At 57.4% G+C, this 17,971-nt stretch overlaps 2 protein-coding genes across 3 annotated transcripts in view; both read left to right on the top strand.

Annotated features, from left to right (window-relative positions):
• Positions 1 to 3,885, top strand: part of NCKIPSD (NCK interacting protein with SH3 domain) — a 49,993-nt gene extending 46,108 nt beyond the window's left edge. Inside the window, exons 12-13 of the mRNA XM_066558371.1 lie at positions 1,502 to 1,674; positions 2,239 to 3,885. Of these exons, the coding sequence (XP_066414468.1) occupies positions 1,502 to 1,674; positions 2,239 to 2,442 (377 nt within the window). The 3' untranslated portion in view covers positions 2,443 to 3,885. The remainder of the gene's footprint in view (positions 1 to 1,501; positions 1,675 to 2,238) is intronic.
• Positions 3,886 to 7,460: 3,575 nt separating this feature from the next.
• The window catches only part of CELSR3 (cadherin EGF LAG seven-pass G-type receptor 3), a 31,303-nt gene continuing 20,792 nt past the window's right edge, over positions 7,461 to 17,971 (top strand). The window contains exons 1-2 of one of the 2 annotated variants that reach the window (XM_066557788.1): positions 7,461 to 10,590; positions 16,043 to 16,675. In XM_066557788.1, coding sequence (XP_066413885.1) covers positions 7,461 to 10,590; positions 16,043 to 16,675 — 3,763 coding nt within the window. The remainder of the gene's footprint in view (positions 10,591 to 16,042; positions 16,676 to 17,971) is intronic. The other variant, XM_066557789.1, reaches the window with a different exon arrangement.

Here is a 17,971-nt window from a genome sequence, read left to right as displayed (position 1 = left end):
GTGTGTGTGGCACTGTTACATGCCTGGCAGGGGGTGCACAGAGATCCTTGGGGATACATGGCCATGCTCCTTACAGGGTAGGATGTCAGGGGTGCAGGTGGCTGAGGAGCTGGCAGCTCAGGCTGTGCTGTGCTGCTTCTTGGTGAGTTTGTGAGGGTGACAGTCTGCATTGCTGAGGATGGAGCTGCACAAGGAATAAGGTAATGGCTAAAGGCATCTAGGGACAGAGGAGGGGCTGCCATTTCCATACTTCTGTGTCAGATCAGCTCCATCTCAGAGCATGGACCAGCTGCCATGGGCAAGCTCTTGTCTGGGAGGAAAGCTGGTCCTGGGCCACTTCTGTCCTTGGACAGGCAGAGGACTCAGTGTGTGCTGGCATGGAAACCTCTGCCTGTGCTGGCAAACATCTGCCCTGGGGGACAGATGCAGAGGGAGCTTTTGTCTTCAGAAACGCTGCTTGGAGTGGAACTTTCCATTTCTGAATTGCCAGCAGAGGGTTAGCCTTGTGTCTGCTTCAGGCATGGAGTGAAATCCAGTGTACTTGTAGAGCTGTTGCAGAGCAGATTGCTGGAACGCTGGAGATCTCTGCAGGAAGAGTGGTGCCAGGTCTTTCAGCCTGTGCTGCAGGCCACTATTGTGCTTGCTAATACCTTCTGGAGCACAGGAGCTTTGCTGCCTGAGAGAAATCATTTTGTTGAGCTGCTGGAAATAACCCATCCTGTGATGCATGCAGCTCATCTTACTCTGGCTTTAGTTCTCTTTGGGGCTGCAAATCACTGTCTCCACACTATATCAGCTTGAGGGCAGCAGGCACCTCGGTGCTCTTCTGTCTGGCCTCCTCCCAAAGCCTTTGTTTAGCCCTTTCCCTGCCAGATTCCCTGCAGAGATCACCTTACAGTGAGGAGCTGGGAGAAGAAAAAGGGGGGCCACAACCTAATGAAGATGCTTCTGTTTTGCCCGCCTTCCTGACAACTGCTGGAGGAGCTGCCATGGCCCAGAGCCCCTCTTGGAGTCTGCAGGGATGTGTTTTGCAAGAGAACAGGATGTGGTGGCTCATTTCAACCTGGAAGTGTTTCTTTTCTTGCTTCTGGAACAGTACTAGCCTGGTCTCTGGTGAAAGCTTGTTTTTGGTACAGGCTCTGATGGGCTTTTCAGAGAGGTTATTGGACCCCTCTTAATAAACCAGGGAGAAAATGAGTGGTGGCTGTTGAGCAAAAACAGGAGATACTGAGAGGCAGTGTGCTAATGTGCTCTCACCTGGGATGGTCAGTGAAACATAAACAGTGATTAATGCTCATTGTAATGAGTTTGCTCTCATCTTGGTAGCCTGCAGAGCTGCCATCCTGATTACACATCTTTGAGCACCAAAGCTATCCATGGGCAGGGAGCGGCTGGCAGGGCAGCCTCCTCTCTAAAGGGTCTAATGAGGGGAAGTGCACTGAGGATGGAGCAGAGGGGCAGCGGGGAGCGTGTGGCTCAGCAGTGTCCCTGCCTCCCCCAGATGATCCAGTTTGCATCTTCAAGCATCAGCCTCAGCCACCACACTCAGTGCTGAAGTTTCTGCAGGATATCTTTGCCAGCAAGGATACAGCCAGCATCTTCTATCACACAGACATGATGGTCCTGATCGACATCCTGGTGCGGCAGATTGCGGATCTCTCCCCTGGAGACAAGGTGCTCACCGTAACTCAGAGGCAGGGGGTGGGAGCACAGTCCCAGAGCAATGGTGTTTGTCCTGCCCCCTCATGGGGGCTGCTGGTGCAGGCAAGAGCAGAGTTCTGGGGTGGGCACAACATTTCTGGGTGCTTAAATCAACCTTGGGAGCTGAGAAGGAAGGGAGGATTTATCCTGCCCAGCACACCAGCGTAGCTGAAGAAAGATCTGCCAGGCTTCTGGTGGTCTGCACACTTCTGACCAGGGACCTTTGGGAAGAGAGACCCTCTGTGAGTAGTAGTAGGAGGAATCTCTTTTGTTTGCTGTTGCAAGAGGTGGGGGATGTGCATGTGTTCAAGGCCAGGGGAGGAGCAGCACTCTTGCTGTGGGAAAAGCAGAGTTTTCCATAGTTACTAATGATACTTAAGGAAAAGCAGGTGCCTCTGGAGTTGTGCTCTGGTTGATGGTGCAGCAGCAAACAGCTGTTTTCCTGTGCTCATGCTGTCATGGATGCTGGCATACTTGTTTACCTCACTTCAAATCTTTCACTGTGCTCTGTGTTTTGTCTCCCCTCCCACTTGGCAGCTGAGGATGGAGTATCTGTCCCTGATGCATGCCATCATCCGCTCCACGCCCTATCTGCAGCACCAGCACCGCCTCACTGACCTGCAGGGCATCCTGCAGCGCATCCTGGGCGAGGAGGAGGAGGACCAGCAGTGCCAGATGGAGAAACTGATCATCTTGGAGATTTATAAGGAGTTCCCAGAAATCTCTTCTGGTACCAGCTAATGCTCCTCAGCTTGGACTGGAGTCTGATCCACTTGGATGGACTATGTCTTTTGTTGACACTTTGTCCCCATTCCCTCCCAGTACAGCTCATACCTTACATCCCTCTGTGTGAGGCCTAAGGTTGGGACAGTGTTCTCCAGCCCTGTGGAAGCGCCAGTGGCAGAGAGGGTGAGGGGTGCCCCCGGGGCCTGGTGCCTGGGGCAGGGTGGGCGCTGGCACGTGGTTTGCCTGCAAGACTCAGCAGGAGCTATTTGGGCAGCTGGTGTTGGTGGGAAGGGCAGAGAGGTTGTGGGGGCTTAGCAGCCAGCATGGGGGGATGTTTAGCTGCACTGGTGTCCCGAGGTCCTGAAGAGAAAGGCCTTTGCCTTAGAGTATCACTTCTTTTCCATGTGCGTCTCTCTCCCTGCAGTGACCAAGTGGAGTCCGCTGGTGCTTGGAAGAAGCTTTTGTAACATCTGTTTTGTTTCCTGCTGCTAGTGCCAATGTGCTGCAGCCCTGCCAAGGGAAAGTAGCTGCTCGCTGTCTAACGCCTCGTCTAGTGAGCCTTTCGCTCCCTCCTAGCCTTCAGCTTTGCCTCTGGGCAGCAGCCCACCTTGGGTCGTGGAGGTCTTACCCCAGCAGCTGCTTTTCAATCTGCTTTCTATAGTGATGTTTAAATCTGAATTTCTTGCACACTGTGGCAGCCTAGAAGTAAGAGCCACGTGGATGACACTGCCCTTAGGAAGCCCTTGGCTGGACACAGCACAAAGCCGTGTCCTGCCAAGTGAAGCTGCCCCTTGCCACCTCTGTCGCAGCATTGCCTGGAGCAGAGGGGCTGCCCTTGGGCAGGCGCGCTCGGGTCGTGCAGCGCGTGCATTTCCTGCCTTGAGCTTCGTAGTAGCTCTGCCTCGCTGCCCTCCCTGTCCCCTGGCAGCACTCAGAGGCAGCGTGAGCCTGGTGTCCAGTAGCTGTTTGTGACTATGCTAATTGTAGGGAACCCTTATTTTTATTTCCTCTAGGTTTCTAGCAAACGGGATTAACCTGCTTCCCTGGTCCAGATAGTCACACACACTAACGTGGGTCTCTTAGATATTTGTGTGCACAGTGTGGTCACTCCCTGTCTCCAGGTCTTCTTTTGCAGTAGCCAGTGTAGGAGCTGTGAAACTGGAAATACTGAGCACTGTATTTACTTTAATTACTTTTCTTTTGTTAGCTTGAGGGGATGACACAAGCTCTGCAGGCCTGGACTGGCCACTAGGGCAGTGATGCTTTGAGAAGAGAGGGTGTTGGCCTGGCAGCCAAGGGGGGGCAAGGAAGTCAGCCTGGGAATGCCCAAGCTTAATAACCACCCTAGTAGAGAAACCTATTTTTTCCCTGTAAAAATGTATGAATGTCAAAAGGGATCCTGTATTTTCTTAAACACTAAGTGTAACCTGCAGAAGAATAAAAATGTCTTAAACTGGACTTCTGTGAGTGTAGCCCTGCCTGCCAGTCCTGTTGTGGGGGCACCAAAGCATCAGGAGTGGTTGGATGCCTGCTGCCCACAGAGGCAGAGCAGTAGGTACTGATCTCCAAATGGGGGTAATGCAGTTGTTTTCCCTTATTCAGCTTCTTGCCTTGTCTTTTGCTACCATGTTGCTGGCTGACAAGGAAGGGTGGAGGGCAGCAGCCCTTGCTAGGGGCACAGCCATCATTCCTGGGGCCTGCCCAGCATCGCTGCTCCACATGAAGAGTTTGGCAGAGCTGGACTCACAGTTCACTTCCCACAAGGTACATGCAGCCTCAGCTGGCTCCCAGCAGAGCTGCCCCGGCAGCCAGCCCGGGCAGGGAAGGGTTTAATGGTCTGTACCGAGTGTAATGAATCGTGCTTTGGCTGTGGATGTGTGCTCCCAAAGCTCAGCCCGTGCCTGCAGCTCTGGGCTGCTGGGATGGCAGGGGTTCTGCAGGGGAGGACAGCAGGCACGGGGCAGAGCACCAGGTTGGCAGCAGGAAACTGGTGTCTGCTTCTGGCTCTGTGCCAAGGGAGCCAGCCAGGCCACGGGCACAGCCCTGCCAGGGCAGGGGTGTAAGTGCCAGGTGCAAGCTGTGCCACTCCAAACATAGGGATGGCATCAAACTCAGCTACCTGCAGAATCAGGGCCAGCACTGTCCCAGCTCCTGCCTCTTTGGCCTGTGTCTCCAAAGTCCCCAGGCATGTGGTCTTGATGTGTGCAGTTTGCACACCTGGCCCAGTTGTGACACATAAGGGCTGCCAGTGCTCACTGGTGTGTCCCCCAAGGTGGCTCTCCTATGCCCCATTGCTCTGTGCAGCACATGGTTTCACGTGCCCCTGTGCCAGCCTCGGCTTGCTTCCCAGTGCTGCTGAGGCTTGTTGTTGGCCATGACGTGCTGCTGTGGTGAGATGTTCACCTGGCACTTGCCCTCAGTGACACAGCACAGGCTTTGCTGTGCCAGGCAAACCCAGCAGTGGCAGGACCCGTGGCTTTATGTGCCAGGAGCCCAGACTGCAGAGCTGGTGGCTCCCATTGGCATCCATTGCTGTGCATGGGGTTGCTCACCCTGTCCCAGCTGCACAGTAGCGTAGCACCCTCTGCCCCAGCACCCTGCTGCCACTGCAGCCAAGGGCTGGAAGAGCTGGGGGGCAGCTGGCTGGGGAGTCCAGTCAGAGAGATGCACCTGCTGCACAGGAGAGGCCTTCACCCATCACAGGGAATCAAACTGCAGCATGTGAACTCACTGTCCCCAGCCTGCTCAGCAGATCCTGCTCTCCATGTAGGTGAGACACTCGAGATTGTTGGCTGTAATAATGCACAATTAGAGCAGTGTCTCCTTGTATTGGTGTTTTTATTGTGGTGCAACACTGAGGTGTTGGTGGCTGGCGCGGGGGGAGTGACACGTTGCCTGTGACCTGCGCTTCTGCTTTATTGTCTGGAATGATTCAATTACAACTATTTTGTGGCAGTAATACCCTGATAATTTTCTCCTCCTCCCCTGAGCTGTCAGCTGGGTAATTAGAACAAATAAACTTGAAAGCCTTCATTACTTTTAAGAAGTATTGCCTCTCTCCTGATTTGGTTTCCTGATGGCACAGCCCCAGTTTGAGGAGGTGTGATGTATGATCAGCCAGCATGTTCCTGTTGCACGTGAGTGATGAGCTGCTCTGTGTTAAATGAGGTTTCTTGGGTGAGCTGTGTGCAGGGCCAAGGCTGCTCTGGCACTATCCTAACAGCACTGAGAGGGCTTAAGTGGATAATTAAGGGTCTGTAGGGGACAACATATATCCCCCAAGAGCACAGTTATGCCCATGGCTGGAATGGCCACAGCCCTGTCAGTGCTGGTGCTCACCACCCAAGAGGTGTTATGTGGTGGCTGAGGAGTTAATCACAGCAGCTTACCCATCCTATGGAGCTCATAAATTACCATGTTGGCTTCTCCAGGGGTTAGACATCCACATTCACTGGGTGTCAGCCTTGAGAATTGTGTAAGCACCAGGGGAACTTCTCTGTGGCACATGCTGAGCTGCAACTGGCCCCCACTTTAGGGAATACCTGGTACGTCCTGTCATGTCCTACAACACATGGTCAGCACATGCAACAGGGCAAGGACAAGCCCTGCCTGCTCTGCCCACCCTGTGGCTACCCCAGTGCTGGCCAGGCCTTGGCTTCTGCAGGTGCTGGGAGGGCCTCTTTGGAGCTAGGATATGCATGGAGGCACAGTGTGTCCCATGTATGCCCTGCCCTTCCCTGCCCCACCCTAAACTCCCCCCATCTCCCAGATTTGCTCTATTTTCGTCCCTGACATGGTTCTTTCTTCCCTAGCATTTGCCCCAGTGTGCCCTCTCCTTCAGCAGGACGTGGACAAGGATGTCCCTCTACCATGGCATGCAAAACACTAATGAGAACCTAAAGCCTGTTATGAGCTCCAGTGGATTAGGATGAGATATTAGTTGATTGAATCAAACCAACAGCTAAATTATGAGGATGATGCATTAATGAATCACCGTAATGCAAGGGCCTCAAACTGAATTTTCCTTGGAAAAATATAAGGTTGGTTGTTGGTTTTTTTTCATATCGGGGATGCAGGAAGCAAAATCTGCAACTTTCCCCCTGGTGATGGTGCCACACCTTGTGGGTGTTGGCAGCTGGAGTCTGTGTCAGGGAAGAGTGGGATAGCTGAATTTGTACCATGCACTTGGATGCCCATGGGTGGGGAGCTGGGTGGCAGGGGCTGGGCTGGGCCACCACTTGCACCGCCTGGAGGAGCGGGACACAGGGACGCCTGTCCTCATTCACACAGGAAAGCCCATCCTTGCAGAGATCCCCAACGTGGTGCTGCTGCCTCATGGCCATGGGGGGTGGAAGGGGCCCGTGGGGCTGCCAAGGCACGGCAGTGCCTCCTGCCCGACCTGCCTGCTGGCACTCTGCTGCCTCGCCCTTTGTGCCGGCGGCAGGGCAGCCGTGCCCGCGGGCTCTGCTCGGGCACGGGGCGCAGCCTGGCCCTGGGGACGCTGGCGGTGGCACGGGCACCGTTCTGGCCCCGGGTGCACCAGCAGAGCCGCAGGGTCGGTGGGCTCAGCAGGTGCGTGCAGTGTGCACGGTGTCTCGGTGTCCGCGGGCGCTGCAGCTTTGGCAGGGATGCTCCGGGAGCCGCTCACCCGGGGCCGGGCGGTGCAGCCCCTCGCAAAGACCCGTCCGGCAGCGCTGAGCCCGCGGGTTTGCTCGTGGGCGGCACACGCCGCTCCAGGGACGGCAGCGGCCGCCCCGCGGTGCCCGGCACGGAGCCGCACGTTCCGCCCGGAGCGCCCGGCACGCCCGGCCCGGCCCGGCCGCCCGCGCTCAAGATGGCGGCGCAGGGCGGGCGGGGGCGCGGCGGGGCGGGGCGGCGGGAGCCATGTTGGGGCTGCGGGAGGAGCCGCCACCACCCCCGGCAGCAGCGGCGGCGGCGGCGGGGCAGGGGGCGGCCATCGCCGGCGCGAGCGGGGGGGGCGGCGCCGAGCCCATCGCCGTGCGCCCGGGCCGGGCGGCGGCCGCCGAGGCACCATGGCAGCGGCGGAGGAGCCGGTGGCCGCCCCGAGCCGCTCCTGCTGCCGCCGCCGCCGGGAGCCGCCGCCGCCGCCGCTACTGCTGGTGCTGCTACCGCTCCTGCTGCTCCCTTTGTTCCCCTCCGGGCTGGGGGCCACCGCGCCGCCGCCGCCGGCAGGCTGGGGACCGGCAGCCCGCTGGGGCTGTCCCGCCGCCGTGCCGTGCCGGGCGCCGGCCGTGCCCCCGGGGCTGCCCCCGGCGCCGCGCCGCCGGTCCCCGCCGCGCTGCACGCCCCGCGCCGCCCAGCCGCGCCCGCTGCCCTCGGTCCCGGCGCCGGCCCCGGGGCGGCGGGGCCGGCGCGCAGCACCGAACCGCCACCCGCTGTTCCCCCAGTACAACTACCAGGCGGAGGTGGCGGAGAACCAGCCGGCGGGGACGGCGGTGGTGGCGGTGACGGCCCAGGACCCCGACGGGGGCGAGGCGGGGCGGCTGGTGTACTCCATGGACGCGCTGATGAACAGCCGCTCGCGGGATCTGTTCAGCATTGACCCGCGGGCCGGGCTCATCTCCACCACCCAGGCCCTGGACCGCGAGAGCATGGACCTGCACTATTTCCGAGTGACGGCCACTGACCACGGGGCACCGCGGCTCTCCGCCACCACCATGGTGGCCATCACTGTGGCTGACCGCAACGACCACGACCCCGTCTTCGAGCAGGGCGAGTACCGGGAGACCATCCGGGAGAACGTTGAGGAGGGATACCCCATCCTGCAGCTGCGGGCCACCGACGTCGACTCCCTGCCCAACGCCAACATCCGTTACCGCTTTGTCAATGAACGGGCTGCCCATGACATCTTTGAGATTGATCCCCGCTCCGGCCTCATCACCACCAGCGGGCCGGTAGACAGGGAGAAGATGGAGAAGTACTCACTGGTGGTGGAAGCCAACGACCAGGGCAGGGAGCCAGGACCCCGCTCCGCCACTGTCAAGGTCTACATCACGGTCCTTGATGAGAATGACAACATCCCCCAGTTCAGTGAGAAGCGCTACATTGTCCAAGTGAGGGAGGACATACGGCCCCACACCGAGATCCTGCGTGTCACTGCCACGGACCTGGACAAGGACAACAACGCGCTGGTGCACTACAACATCATCAGCGGGAACAGTAGGGGCCAGTTCTCCATTGACAGTGTCACTGGGGAAATACAGGTGGTGGCCCCCCTGGATTTTGAGGTGGAACGGGAGTACGCCCTGAGGATCCGGGCTCAGGATGCAGGGCGTCCTCCTCTTTCTAACAACACTGGCATGGCGAGCATCCAGGTGGTGGACATCAATGACCATGCCCCCATTTTTGTCAGCACCCCTTTTCAAATCTCTGTCCTGGAGAATGCTCCCCTGGGCCACTCTGTCATCCACATCCAGGCCGTGGATGCAGACTACGGCGAGAACTCCCGCCTGGAGTACAAACTGACAGGGGTGTCGGCTGACACACCCTTTGTGGTGAACAGTGCCACGGGGTGGATCACAGTCAGTGGGCCCTTGGACCGGGAATCGGTCGAGCACTATTTTTTTGGGGTAGAGGCTCATGACCATGGCTCTCCGTCTTTATCCGCCTCGGCCAGCGTCACCATCACTGTCATGGATGTCAACGACAACCGCCCCGAGTTCACCCAGAAGGAATACTTCATCCGCCTGAACGAGGACGCGGCTGTGGGCACCAGCGTCCTCAGCGTCACGGCAGTGGACCGGGACGTGAACAGTGCCATCACGTACCAGATCACAGGGGGCAACACACGGAACCGCTTCTCCATCAGCACGCAGGGAGGGCTGGGGCTCATCACTCTGTCTCTGCCGCTGGACTACAAGCAGGAGAGGCGCTATGTGCTCACGGTGACGGCCTCTGACCGCACCCTGCGTGACAACTGCCACGTTCACATCAACATCACCGATGCCAACACGCACCGGCCTGTGTTCCAGAGTGCCCACTACTCCGTGAGCATCAACGAGGACCGGCCTGTGGGCAGCACCGTGGTGGTGATCAGTGCCACGGACGATGACGTGGGAGAGAACGCCCGCATCACCTACTACCTGGAAGACAATGTCCCTCAGTTCCGTATTGACCCAGACTCTGGGGCCATCACCCTCCAGGCACAACTGGACTATGAGGACCAGGTCACCTATACATTGGCTATCACTGCCAAGGACAATGGGATCCCCCAGAAGGCAGACACCACGTATGTTGAAATCATGGTGAATGACGTTAATGACAATGCCCCCCAGTTTGTTAGCCCTCTTTACCAGGGCGTGATCTCTGAGGATGCACCTCCCTTCACCAGCGTGCTCCAGATCTCTGCCACCGACCGGGATGCCCACACCAACGGGCGAGTGCAGTACACCTTCCAGAACGGGGAGGACGGGGATGGAGACTTCACCATAGAGCCCACCTCGGGCATCATTCGCACCGTGCGCAGGCTGGACCGCGAGAGCGTTCCTGTCTACGAACTGACTGCCTACGCTGTGGACAGGGGCATCCCCCCTCAGAGAACTCCCGTCCACATCCAGGTCACCGTTCAGGATGTGAATGACAATGCTCCTGTCTTTCCTGCTGAAGAGTTTGAGGTCCTGGTGAAGGAGAACAGCATTGTAGGCTCTGTGGTGGCCCAAATCACAGCTGTTGACCCGGATGAGGGACCCAATGCCCAGATTATGTACCAAATTGTGGAAGGCAACATCCCCGAGATATTCCAGATGGACATTTTTTCTGGGGAGCTCACAGCCTTGATAGACTTGGATTATGAGACAAAATCCGAATATGTGATTGTAGTGCAGGCCACCTCTGCCCCTCTGGTCAGCAGAGCTACAGTCCACATCAAACTCCTTGACCAGAATGACAACAGCCCTGTTCTGAAGAACTTCCAAATCCTGTTCAATAACTACGTGTCAAATAAATCCAACACCTTCCCTTCAGGGGTCATAGGGAAGGTCCCAGCGTATGACCCAGATGCATCTGACCACCTCTTCTACTCCTTTGAGCGGGGAAATGAGCTGCACTTGTTGATTGTAAATCAGTCGAGCGGGGAGCTGAGGCTGAGCCGCAAGCTGGACAACAACCGTCCGCTTGTGGCCTCCATGCTGGTGACTGTCACAGGTAGGGAGTGCAAATCATTGAATCTTTGGTACAGTACCTTTGGGGGGCTCTGCGAGGTCCCTCTGGGGCAGCCCATTGTGCATTGGGGGTGGGGACTGCTAACAAGGTTTGGACTGGGGGTCCATTCCAGACAGAGAGTTCTACTGGAATGGTGTGAGGAGTGGCATGGGAGGCAGGCTGCTGAGCAGTGCTCCGTAAAGGGGCCAAGGCTGGAAATGGTCTGCAAGAACAAAGCATCGTTACTGAGCTGTGAGATCGCTTCTGGCTGCTAGTGAGGCACCTTTGGAAGTGTTGTAGCCAGCCAGACTGTTTGTGTCCCATGGGGTGCTGGCCCATGAAAGAGGCAGTTCCCAGGATGGCCAGGCTGCTGGCCCAGGGGCTGGTACACTGCCTTGCTCCCAAGCCCAGGTGGCTCTTCCCTCTGCCGGGACTGAGTGCTTCCCTGGCTCTGCACAGGAGGGAGGGACTGAGCTCATTGCAGAAGGAGCCCTCTTAAACACCCATCTGCCAGCAGCAAACAGTTCAGTCCGGACTCTGGCTGTGGCACCTGCCAGCACTTGCTTTTCAGGGTGGCTTCTGAAGCCTAGTACCACCTTTCTGCAGCCAACTCAGTGTTCAGGGGACAGCTGTGACAAGCATGAGTGCAGTGCCTGGAACTCTTGCATAGTGTTTTGTGTTGGGGTGTCCAAATGCAGATGCTAGCTGTAGCTAGGGGTGGCTTTGTGGGGTGTTGGGTGCCCTCAAGCCCAGCTGAGGTCAGGACAAAGATGGACCATGGGCAAGCAGGGTTTGGACCTGGAGCTCCCAGAGCCTGAGCTTTGCCTTCACCGCTAACCTTTCTTAGCATGATCTGAAATGGAGGCATCTGTCCAATGCTGAACCATGGAGTGGCTGCAGGAGGGAGGGCAAGAACCCTCTCTGGAGGGGCCAGGAATTGGCACTGAATTGCCAGGAGTGCCTGGGGAGCCTGCTCTAAATTGTGATGCTCCCCTGGCCATCGGCTACCAGCTGCCTTCCCTTTTAGCTCTCTCAGTCCGGCTTATTCTGTGAGAGGAGGATTTCTTTCAAAAGATGGAGTGAGGGCTTTAAAAGGAGACCTGTCCAAGGCAATCCTGCATGAGCAGCAGCAGCCTGGCAGTGGGCTGGGGCTCTGTGGGGGTAATTGTAGCCGCAGGGCTGGCTGAGAGCGGCTGCAGCCCCTTGCTGGAGGTGGGGGTGGTTTTGACCTTTCCAGCTTCTGCCCCAGTATGTTTATGCAAGCCCTGCCTCCTCACACACTTAACCCTGCACAAAGGCAGGAGACAATCACATCCTGGAGTCCTGTATGAGCCGCCTCGTGGCAAGGGGGCCCTTGCAATTAGAATGTCGTCATCTTCCAGCGGGAAGGGAGAATGGGAGAGGTGTGCTCAAGGAGGGGAGAAGATGGAAGGGGAAGAGCTGTTCTGGCGAGGGAAGTGAGATGCTGGGAAATGAGCCTTTTGTTGGCTTTTATATTGGCTGTGAGGTGGAGGTCTAGTTTGGTTTTTCAGTCTTTGTTGTTGGAAGCCCCCCGCCCAGCTGGCAGCTCCGCGGCCCCGTGCTGTCGCTGTGTGCAGAGCAGGGTGGGTGTGCAGAGCTGGCAGCCAGGACAGTCAGCCCTGGCTGCATTGTCTGCCCCAGACACTGCCTGACAGAGCACCTCCCTGCTGCTGGGAGACAGCAGGAGCAGCTACGTGGGTGCCCCAAGGGTCAGCATCCTAGGAGGCCACTGAATCCCTGCCTTAATGGTGCATTTCAGGGAGGCTGAGTCCCCCTAAAACACAGGGCAAGGGGCCATTTTGCCTGCCTGTGAGCTGTGTGTATTCTTAGCTCAGCCCCTTGTAGGAGGCAGAAGACTTGGGCCATCACAAACCAGTGCCTTTCCAGCAGGGCTGATAGCCTCAAAACTGACCTCAGCTTCTCACAGGACACTTCTGGCTGCTAAAATCTGCTCTTGGCTGCTGAGGATGCAGGACAGTGGGATGGAGGGGCTGTCCATGGCCAGCAGCACTCTGAAATCGGGGCAGTGTGAGAGACCGACATCACGTTGACTTCAAACCATTTCAGACTGGTTTCTCTGGGCTTGGTGGCAAGTGTGGAGGCTCAGGTGCAGGAGAATGGCATTCATCTTCTGTGCTGGGTGAAGGTAGCCTTATTTACTTTCAAGATCTCTTAACTGGTAAAATATTATCAAAATGTTGAGAGGTCTGCCAAAGCCCTTCCGCAGCAGTGAGGAATGTTCACTATACTGATACCCAGCTCTTTCCTGGCTTCTCTGTCTGGAAGTGTTTTACTGTTCCTCACCTGCAAACATGAAAGTCACCCTGTCTGTCCCCAGAGCACCCTTGGGTGCACTTCTGGGGTGGCCATTTCACTCAGAATAGTGCTTTTGCTCTCTTGGACACTGTTGCTGCCACTCAGCAGAAGAGGGCATGGAGCTCTTCTTTAGCTTCGTTGCTTTTAAAGCTGATAATTGTCAGTCTTGGAATTGCAAACACAATGGCTCAATACTGTCCAGCACAAGGGTTAGAGCCCCTTGTCCCTTTTCCTTGCTTCATTCCCTGTAGCTGTGTTTCTACGACTCCTCACTCTGCTGCATGAATATTCACCAGGCACCAGCTCTGCAGCCACAGGATTTAATCAGAAAGGCTGAGCATTCGTGATTAAAATGCCTCCCATGGGGGGTCAGTGCCTCCAGCCAGCTTTGGGCTTTCTTCTGGTAGCTTTATTTTTTTTTTCTTTCCCCATTTGCAGCAGGTCATTCTCTTAACCATCTGCTTCCCTCTGCTTGGAGGGGGGAGGCAGCCTTGGGTGTGATGCTGAGGTGGGACAGTGTTAGAGGAGGGTTTACTGAGGAGGCCTGTGGGGCCAGGCCTGGCTCCACATTGCTCTGGGGAACTGGGAAAGGGATGCTTGGCTGTCCTGCCTTGGGCTGGGTGATGCCAAAGACATCAGGTACCCTCCAACTCACTTTCTCCCCAGGCACAGGTTCCTTGCTCCTGTGAGGCATTACTGGCCTCCAGCCTGCTTCAGGATGCCCTCAGCATCGTGTGAGCCAAGGCTTAATAGCAGCCATAAATCAGGCAGAAATCTGCTGGGCTCTGAGCAGCCCCTAGGGAGAGCAAGAGCTGTCCCCAGGCCTTGTGGCTGCTTCTGGGTGAGCTGGGAGCTGGAGAGGAGAGGGGAGGGAGCTCATGCTTGCCTTGACCAGAGAGGCAACTGAGAGGAGGGGACAAAGGGAGAGGAGAGGGGAGAGAGCTGGGACATGACCCAGCTGTGTGGAGAAGGGAGCTGGTGTCAAAGTGATGGCATCCTGGGGTACTGCCTCACCAGGGAGAGCTGCCAGGCTGGTGGTGGCTTGGGGAGCATCTTATGCCAAGTGTGACTTGTGGCTTTCTTCACAGTCCTGCCGCCCAGGGTCGGGGTGGTCTCAGCAGCCCATGAGCCTCTTGCAGAGAGAATGTGCCTTGGGGAATGGAGGTGGTGATGCCAGTTCCTTGCCCTGAGCCCTGACAGATCTGGATACCCTGGCATGTCCAACCAGATGCTGAGTGGAGCTACGTTGTTGCTGCTGCTCATGCTGCCCTCTGTGCCAGAGCAGGCAGGGTGTTTTCACACACAGACAGGTGCTTTCTCACCTTGCTTCCATATGGGCTGGGAGCAGTTTGACTTCAGAGAGAAGCAGCCCCCCTTTCCTGCAGGAGATTAGCTCCTGGGTGACTGCACTGGCACTGGCTCCCCCAGCCTGGAGCCAGCCTTATCTCCAGAGCACCAGTCCCTGTGTGCAGGCTGCTGCTTGCACAGGAATTTGCAGGGTCACTAGAAAGCTTTCACCTTCTGAAGAGTAGAGAGAGGTGAAAGAAAGAGAGATGTTTCAATTTGTAAATCCTCCTGCACTGCAAACTTCAAACAGGGCTGGGGGAAATCAAAAGGCTTTGCAGCACAGCAGCCAAGGGAAGAGAGGAACAGTGAAGGCAGCTTTGTATGTGAGGCTTGGAGCTGGGGCATGGATGAGGGATGTGCACACCTGATCCTGGTCAGGGATGGGGCTGGCTGGGGTGCCAGGAATCCTGCTGCTCCTCCTTGCACTGAGTTGGAGCAGGTGAAGCACAGAGGGGAGGTTACAGCAGGGCTTGGCATCCAGGATTAGTCATGGAGGTCACTGTTGAGATGTGCTGATGTAACTGTTGTGTTGGTATGATGATGGAGAGCCAGTTTTCCAAGGAAATGTGGGGGTTTAAGGCTCTGAGGTGAATGTGGGGTGGGAGGTGGGAAAAACAGGTGGCAGCTGTGTGCTGCTTATGCCCATGGGGCACCAGCATTGGGGTGCTGGCAATGGGCTGGAAGGTGGATTGCTCCGTTTCAAGAGCAGTGAGGTTCTTGATGAGCCCCATCGAACATTTCTGGGGCCCCCAAGGTTGGCAGAGTCTTGCCTTGCCATGCTGAAGTCTGGGTCTGCCTGCTGGAGCCTGTGCTGGAGCCCAGAAGGAGGGGACCAGGTGATAGCAGACAGGCTTCTCCCAGCCAAAGCTGCTATCAGAGGTGTCTGGGGTATCCTGGGGTATCAGGATCCACTGGGTCTCTGGGAGCTGGGTAGGTGGGGTGGGGCAGGGGCCCATGATCACAGATCTGCCAGGATGGAAGCTGCAACACTGCCGTTTGGGCTGTGCTGTGGTGCCCCTGCAGCCTGAGCCGCTGGCCGGGAGTGCACCCGATGTGCCGTGGGTGAGCTGCTGCTGCTGGCCAAGGTGCTGAGAGAGGAGACAGGCGTGCTCCGAGTGTCCCTGCACCTCCGAGTGTCCCTGCACGCTGCCCTGCTCCTGCCTGCGAGATTGCTCATGTGGAGCGCGATCCCAAAGGGAAGGAGTTTGTTTCCAAGGAAAATAGAGATTAAAGAGAATTAAACAAACCAGAGATGGGCTGAGAGAGGAAGAGATGCAGAGCAGATGGTGAGAAGGGGGGAAGCAGGGAGACCAGCACAAAAGCTTGGGAGAGCCTGGAGGAGAGAGGAAGGAAATGGCAGGAGAAGAGCACAGGAAAAGGCAGCATGGGGAAAGCAGGCAGGGCACAGCAGGGAAGCAAAACACCCCAGGCCCTGGCATCAGCTCCTGTGTTTGCCAAACCTCCTGCTGGGACTTCCTTCTGTTCCTGAGCACCTTTGTTCCTCAGAGCTCAGTTTGCTGCCGAGATCCAGGACAAGGAGAAAACCTGAGAGTTCTTTCAGTGGAGAGCCTGATGGGGGGGAGAAGGTGCAGCCACACCGGCCACTCCCCCTCCATCCCAGGTGGCTCCCTACGAGCCCCTGGGGCTGTGGCTCCAAGCTTCCTTACCCAGGAGTCAAACAGTGGGGCACAGGGCTCTGCCCTGGGCTGGGAGGGAGGAGACCTCCAAGAGCAGGCAGAGACCTGCAGCATGTTCCTGTTGCCTCCCACAGACGGGATCCACAGCGTGACAGCTCAGTGCGTCCTGCGCGTGATCATCATCACGGAGGACATGCTGGCCAACAGCATCACCGTGCGCCTGCAGAACATGTGGCAGGAGAGGTTCCTCTCCCCGCTGCTCTCCACCTTCCTGGAAGGAGTGGCCACCGTGCTTGCGACGCCCAAGGAGGACATCTTCATCTTCAACATCCAGAACGACACGGACGTGGGGGGCACGGTGCTCAACGTCAGCTTCTCAGCGCTGGCGCCCTGGGGCGGGCGCTACTTCAGCTCGGAGGAGCTGCAGGAGCAGCTGTACATGAAGCGCATGGTGCTGACAGGCACCTCCATGCTGGAGGTGCTGCCCTTTGACGACAACGTGTGCCTGCGGGAGCCCTGCCAGAACTACATGAAGTGCATCTCCGTGCTCAAGTTCGACAGCTCGGCGCCCTTCATCGCCTCCCGCTCCACCCTGTTCCGGCCCATCCACCCCATCGCCGGCCTGCGCTGCCGCTGCCCCCAGGGCTTCACCGGGGACTACTGCGAGACAGAGATCAACCTGTGCTACTCCAACCCCTGCCTCAACGGGGGCATCTGCACCCGCAGGGAGGGGGGGTACACCTGCGTCTGCCGCCAGCACTTCAGCGGTGAGTGCGGGGCTGGGCCCTGGGGGAGGGCTGGGAGCGACCCTTGGCACTGCTGTCACCACGGCAGGTGCTCTTCCCACCAGGGCAGTGGGTGTCACAGCCTCTCTGTGCCTGCAGAGTCCAGCTCTGCTCCCAGCTCTGTGTTTCCATGGTGCTGCGTGTGCAGGGCTGAGGTTGCCATAGAAATCTGTCTGGTAGGGAGTTGGCATGGAGGACTCTTGGGGACCCTGGCCATCACTTTCCACCCCTTGTCACAGAGCAGGAGGACTAAGCTAGACTAGGCTAGGCTGGGGCACAGGAGGCTTCTTGGCTGTGCCCTATGCTAGGGGGGTGATGGGCACTGGGACGATTGGAGTCCGTCTGTGGTTTCAGCCTGTGCCAGTGTTCAGCTGGTCTGGCAGAGGTGTGGAGTCACACTGGCCCCATGTGCAGTGGTTGAGCTGCAACACACCCAGAACAGAAGGGGAGGCTGGGCCCAGGTGCCCCACCAGGCAGGATCTGATCCAGGCAGATCTGGTCCTGGCTGGGGGGCTGGCAGGGGAATCCACAGTCCAGCCAGAGTCTGGTTGCTGCAAGTTCCCAACAGGCTGTGGAGAACTGGCAACTGGGGGATGAGGGGAGGTGGCCTCTGGCTACTGAGGAGGGAACCCCTGCCTTGCTCTCGCTGTCAGGAGGGAGCATGGCAGCAGATGGCTGCCTGGAGCTCTTCTGTAGGTGGCTCCTGGTGAGATAAGCAGAGTCAGTGGTAATTAACCTCCAGCATTTGAAACGTGAACAGCCATTAGCAGAAGGGTTAATGAGCTCATTTGCCTGTCACTTCATGCTGTCTCCTCATCCTCCTTCTGTATCACAGAGCAAGTAATGGGAGCAGGGCCTGGGGCGTAGGACTTCAGCTGAGTGGTTCCCTGGGTTCTGTGGGAGTAGCACAGGAAAAGGGGCTGACAGGTGCACTGCACTGCACTGTTGAGCTGGTGTGGGGCATCCCTGTTACCCATGCCAGCAAGGTGCCAGGGTATTTGTTGTTCTCCATGTGGTTCCCAGTTGCATGCAAGTGTTTGGAAGCTCCCGGTGCCATGGGTGGTATTTCTATAGCTATTGACAGGAGCTCAGTGGCACTGGGCTGTCCCCACACCCCAGAGACAGGACTGAGATGCCTGTCCCGGGTTTGTGTGGTGGCAGGGCCCAAGGAGGCACTCTCAGCATTACCAGGACTTCCCTGGCTTGCTTCTCCATTCTTAGGACTGTGCAGCCCAGCTGTGGCCAGTGCCCTCCTGTAACATTCCCATGCTGATTCGG

The sequence above is a fragment of the Molothrus aeneus genome, chromosome 12, assembly GCF_037042795.1.
Source record: "Molothrus aeneus isolate 106 chromosome 12, BPBGC_Maene_1.0, whole genome shotgun sequence".
NCBI classification, from domain to species: Eukaryota; Metazoa; Chordata; class Aves; order Passeriformes; family Icteridae; genus Molothrus; species Molothrus aeneus.
The sequence above is the reverse complement of the archived record's forward strand: the minus strand, read 5'-3'. Positions and strand labels throughout refer to the sequence as shown.